This window comes from Charadrius vociferus, unplaced genomic scaffold, assembly GCF_000708025.1.
Source record: "Charadrius vociferus isolate BGI_N301 unplaced genomic scaffold, ASM70802v2 scaffold59, whole genome shotgun sequence".
NCBI lineage: Eukaryota > Metazoa > Chordata > Aves > Charadriiformes > Charadriidae > Charadrius > Charadrius vociferus.
In genome coordinates, this window is record NW_009661371.1 from 5,935,131 (window position 1) to 5,941,297 (window position 6,167).

Below are 6,167 nucleotides of genomic sequence, written 5' to 3' on the forward strand. Positions count from 1 at the left end.
GGCTGTCGCCGCAGTGTGACTGATACTGTGGTGGTACCTCAGGCGTGGGCTGTTACCCGACAGTAGTACCTATCTGTGCAAAACCTAACCGCGTCCTTAACGTCACCAAACCGCTCTCCACTACGTAAACGTCCACGTGTGTGCCAGGTTCCATGAAAACACCCACTGCTTTGGGGCCTGAGGGCCTCTGGAGGCCTGTCCCATGCTGTACGGGGCAGCCCACGGGTGTCGTGGTCCTTTCTCCTGGTGGTGTCTTGCAGTTAAGAATTTTAGCCATTTTCATTAGCATTAAAGTTGTTAGCATCAAAGTTAGTTAGGCATGTTAACCATTTTGTTATGGACTTGGCTAGGTGGTTGGCCTTGGGAATATTTCTTCACAAGTATCTGGGCTAATTAGTAGATGAACTTTCTGAGGCGTTTACATGGATAACGAGGATTCTATCCTTGGGTCATATCAGAAAGAACACCTAATCAAGGAAAGCAAGTATTGTCTTTCTTTGAAGTAAAACATCCTGGAGCAGACGAGCATATGAACCTTGAGGATGCCACTGATCTACCATGTTTTGAAAGGCCTAGCCAACTTGGCAGAAAAGTGAAAATTCTGGGTATCCCAAGCTGAACTACCTTCATTGTAATACTAAAAATCATGCCTGTAGGCCAAGAAGACCCTTGCCCAGGTGGAGACCCTTTCCTTGCACAAGCACAGTAACTGAGGAGAATGACATAAGAAATATTGCAATCATATGTTAATTACTAACCAATCATTGTAACTGGGAGTGTGCTACCTTGTAACTCTCATGTATAACTATGAGGAGAAAACCAGCATGATTTGTGGAAACATTCCACTGTGCACCCTGGCCAGAATAAAGCAATGTCTCCTCTCTAAACATAGTCTCCGTGTTTCGGGAGAATCGGGACTTAGACCTCTTTTACAGGTAACACTGGCACCCAGGGATTGGGCCATACGTGGTGTCCTCTCCTGTAGGAGAGAAGGGAGACATTCCCCCTGCCCTCCGCCAGCCTCTCTGTGTTTGGGGACTTGACGCTTCTCCCCATGGCAATAACTCAGGAGACAAGACAGGTGCCTTCTGCTGAACACAACTTATCCACGGGTGTCGCACCCCACTCAGAAAAGAGGGGGGGGGGCGGGGGGGAAAATCAAGGTCCATACAAAAACATTTATTACATTCCCACAGTGATTAATACATGTTTTAACTAGGTCCACGATAATTGGTTAGGTATATAACAAATTATGGCAAGTGGTAAAATAAATTATGGCAAGCTGTAAGGTACACCTTGCATTACTTCACAATTCTAAGGGGGAAGAGAAACAGAGGGAGCGGGAGAGAGAGAGAGAGAGAGTGATAAAGAGCTCACCAGTCCTGGTTCAAGCATTGGTCCAGCCAACGGGGGTCTCTTGTTTATAGCAACTTTAATATGCATTTTGCAGATAATGGGGCAAAGGTCATACATTGGACATGATGGCCCTGAAAACAGAGAACTAACAAGCTTCACAAGTTGAGGAGAAAGTCCTGTCTTCACAAGACTGTCCCCCCCAGATGCACCCTGTGTTACTCAGATGAGTTTTCTTGCCTGAGTCACACAAGCGATAAGCAAGTGTTAGCCTTATCAGTTCTCTGAGCACGAGGCCTACATTATCCTGACTCCGCATTATCCACCTTGCGATTATAGCTATATTTCAAGGTACTTGCGAGGGTTTGAGATGCTCCTCAGGGAGGCTCAGAAGGCCTGCCCCCTCTCCTTACCTCTCCTCAGGCTGCTTCTCTCAATCTTCGTTTCGGGTAGTTTACAAGTCGTCTTTTACAATGGGAAAACCCAAAGGATGTTTCAAAGGCGAGCATCATCAGGAGGTCACCGTGACTTCAGACCTAGAGATGAGCCCCTTCAACCCAGGCTCCAAACTGCAATCTGCCCACAGTGCTCCTCTGCCAAAACTGTGTGCTCCTGACTACCACAGAGTTCCATCACGCTGTCTGTCGGGCTGCCTGCCAAATGAATACCTAACACTGTCTTCATCCCCCCCCGCAGCAGAGTGCAATACAGGTCTGAGGAGGAACCCCATAAATAAATACATGAAAGATTTAATGTGCAATAATGCTGAGAGTGCCAAAGAGGACTGGGACTGGAATATCTCCCCCTCTACTCTGCACTGGTAAGGCCACAACTGGAATACTGTGTCCAGTTCTGGGCTCCCCAGTTCAAGAGAGACAGGGAACTGCTGGAGAGAGTCCAGCGTAGGGCAACCAAGACGATTGAGGGATTGGAGCATCTCCCTTGTGAGGAAAGGCTGAGAGAGCTGGGACTCTTTAGCCTGGAGAAGAGAAGGCTGAGGGGAGACCTTATTATGGCATGCAAGTATCTCAAGGGTGGGTTGAAGGAGGATGGAGCCAGACTCTTTTCAGTGGTTCCCAGTGACAGGACGAGGGGCAATGGGCACAAGATGGAACATAGGGAGTTCTGTTCCAACACACGGAAAAACTTCTTTACAGTTAGGGTGACAGAGCACTGGCATAGGTGGCCCAGGGAGGTTGTAGAGTCCCCTTCTCTGGAGATTTTCGAGACCCGCCTGGATGCAGTCCTGAGTAATGTGCTCTGGGCAATCCTGCTTTAGCAGGGGAGTTGGACTAGATGATCTCTAGAGGTCCCTTCCAACTCTGAAAATTACGTGATTCTGTGATCTGGTGAGAGCAGAGGAGAGATTAATATGTTTTCCATATAATGAACTTCCCCTCCTGCTCTGAGAGAACTGCATGCCCAAAGGGCCCCTGAAACTTTTCCTTCTTCTCCAGAATGTCCAGGGTATGTTGGAAAAAACCATGACCAGTGCTTCACAAGTACCCCACACAGGCTGAAGGGAGCATCTGACAGGCAAAAGATGTCTTTCTCTGGTAGTTCCGCTCTTCATTTGCAACATGACACAGCAGATGCAACTAACAGAATTTATTTAGTCAGAAAATTGAATGTGTACAAATATGCATATAATGTAATTCATCAGTTTGGGGGTTGTATTTTTTTTTTTTTACATTTGTCTAAAACTACATATAGGTCCAGCAGAACAGGCACATTACGGGCATTTGGTATTTTTTGCGCTGTCTGAAGTGAGGCCCCTGTATAAGCTCTATGCACAAACAGCAGAAGCGAGCTTTCTGACAGCACGGTTACTCAGAACACCGAGGTTAGGAATCACCTTCTCCCCAGTGACAACCTTGGGGTCTTGAAGGGAGAGTGCATGGGGCGCATGGTCTGAATGTCACTGCCCCATCCTGCAAGCTCCTTAACAAAAGGGATCTTTAGAAATTCATGCAATTAAATGGCAACAACAATTAGATGTCAATTGCACGGAGATTAAATATTGAACAATCGTAAAAATGGTTTATATTGAATCTCACTGGCAAATATGCTTTCATCCGTAATGAAGTGACAGAAATGAGATACATATCCAATTAAAGGGTAAGTAGAGGCAGAATCCTACTAAACCCCAATCCTGCAAAAACAGATCCCGCAAAAACAGGTTTCTCTTTAGAACTGAGCAACAAGAGTTTGTTACTAGTTTGAGGGGTTTTCTCATTTAGTTGTTTGTTTTTCAGAACTTGGACTTGAAATGTACCTGAAATGGACCATAATACAAGATCTGTGAGTTTGTGTGAGAAAGTTGATCAGTACGACTGAGAGGGAATAATTTCCCTAAAGTAGACAAAGCCCTTATGGGTCAGATCCTTTCCTAACAAAAGGGTAAAATAACTGATGTCATAATGTGGGGTGGAATTAGTTGAATGATGAGGAAATGGAAATTAATTTTATTTGCTAAATACAAACGTCTTGTAAATGTAAAAGCATATTCAAGTCTCTACCTTGCGCTTATGTAAGTAAAATTTTTCAACTGTCTCATGAATCATGTCTTTGCTGCTTTTTAAAGGATTTTAGTAACTGTTTTGTAGCTTTACTCTGGCACCTGGATTGTGTTTTGACAGTTTCCTCTGTGTTTGTGCAGAACTGGTAGCATCTTTCAAACAAGAAGATACTTTATTTCATCTTAACACTGCAGCTTAGCCTTTAACATGTAAGGTAGCATTTCTCTTAGAATGAGGATAGCGCAAGGCATGATGCATAGTAAACATCATGATCCATCCAGGCAGGGCATTTTTAAGCAATCTGCAAAGCAGCAGCACGAGCACGAAGGTGTTCTAGGAAAAGAGTCATTTCATAGATGAACACTTGAATCACAGCAGTTCTAACACTTGTTTTCAAGGTCTACGCAGTTAAGAAATGTCACCGCTGGGACTGGAATCACACGTCATCCGTCAAGGCAGGGCTAAAAGTGATTGCAGGACTGGTTTCTGCCTGCAATTTCTTTGATGAAGCTCTCTGGAGGTGTTGTTTTCTACATTTATTTTTTTCTATTCCTGCAGATAAGACAGGTGTGTGTAATTGTTCCTGTCACACTTTTAAAGCTAAAATGACACCGTTCAAACTATTATTACAATGTTTTCTCTAATTTTTTTGGATGCAATAGAGAAATCTGTTGAAAAACAAAGTTTCATCCTGATATGTCTCCTGAACCTGAAGGTGGAAAATCGCTCGGAGTTTTCAGTATGCGGCTTTTTATGTCTTTAGAAAAAAAGGTATGAATAAGAAAGGAAGTCATGTTTCCTAATATATTTGTAATATGAAAACAAGTACTATTGTGACATTTCTAATTTATACATTTTATGATTTCATATTCTAGTGGACTATACATGGTGATATCAGAGATTATAGGTAGTATAAGAACAGTGTACTTTAATTAACAGAAAAAACACAGTAAATTTGAAAAATACACTTCTGAAAGTATTTTTTCTTAAATTTGGTTGGTTTATTTAGGTAATTTGACAGCATTTTGTGTATAACCAATTTCAATGTTTCATCAGTATAATCAGCTGCTTAGATCTTCCTTGAGATTCTTATGTCAGTTAAGAATTATTTTTAATATAAAATAATAAGAAAAAGAACACCCTGGAAATATTGTTTTAAAGGTATATAAAAACATAATCTGAAAGTGAGTTGTTTTAGTGTCCTGATGATTTCAACTGCCATACCCTCAGGTGGTCGAGGAGCCAACAAGGAGAGGTGTACTACTGGACCTAGTACTGACAAACAAAGAGGGGTGTGTGGAGGACATTAAGGTTGGGGGCAGCCTTGGCTGTAGTGATCATGAAAGGTAGAGTTCAGGATTAAGTGCAGTATGCACAAAAGGACAAGTAGGATTGCAGTCTTGGACTTCAGGAGGGCTAACTTTGATCTCTTCAAGGAATTGCTTGGAGAAATCCCATGAGTTAGGGCTCTAGAGGGTAGGGGGGCTCAAGAGAGCTGGTTGATACTTAAGTATCACTTCCTCCAAGCTCAGGATCGGTGTATCCCTAAGAGAAAGAAATCGGGCAACGGAAGCAGGAGAGCTGCATGGTTGAGCAGGGAGCTTCTGAAAAAGCTCAAGTGGAAGAAGGAAGTTTACAGTATGTGGAAGAAGGGACTGACCCCTTGGGAAAAGTACAAGAATGCCATCAGAGTATGCAGGGATGAAACAAAGAAAGCCAAGGCTACCTTGGAATTAAATCTGTCAAGGGATGTCAAGGTCAACAGGAAGGGTTTCTTCAAGTACATAGGAGGCAAAAGAAAAACTAGGGAAAATGTGGGCCCGCTGTTGAATGAGACAGGTGCCGTGGTGACAGATGATGCAGAGAGTTGCCGAATGCCTTCTTTGCTTCTGTCTTTACTGCTCGGGCCAGCCCTCGGGAGTCCCAGACTTTGCAGGTAACAGAGAAAGTCTGGAGGAAGGAAGATTTTCCCTTGGTTGAAGAGGAACAAGTTAGAGATCAATTAAGTAAACTGGTTACCCACAAGTCCATGAGTCCTGATGGGATGCACCCACGTGTGCTGAGGGAGGTGGCAGAAGTCATTGCTGGGCCAATCTCCATCATCTTTGAAAGGTCCTGGAGAACAGGTGCCTGAGGACTGGAGGAAAGCCAGTGTCACTCCAGTCTTCAAAAAGGACAAGAAGGAAGACCCAGGCAACTGCAGGCCAGTCAGCCTCACCTCCATCCCTGGAAAGATGATGGAACAGCTTGTGCTGGGCGTCATGTTCAAGCATCTGGAGGAAAAGAAGGTTATCA

At 43.8% G+C, this 6,167-nt stretch overlaps 1 protein-coding gene across 1 annotated transcript in view; it reads right to left on the minus strand.

The window, feature by feature from the left end:
• Window positions 1-1,672, minus strand: part of NAF1 (nuclear assembly factor 1 ribonucleoprotein) — a 24,683-nt gene extending 23,011 nt beyond the window's left edge. Inside the window, exons 1-3 of the mRNA XM_009893774.1 lie at window positions 1,594-1,672; window positions 1,378-1,487; window positions 57-253 (exon numbers count right to left, since the gene is read on the minus strand). Coding sequence (XP_009892076.1) covers window positions 57-253; window positions 1,378-1,487; window positions 1,594-1,672 — 386 coding nt within the window. The remainder of the gene's footprint in view (window positions 1-56; window positions 254-1,377; window positions 1,488-1,593) is intronic.
• Between the last annotated feature and the right edge of the window lie 4,495 nt (window positions 1,673-6,167).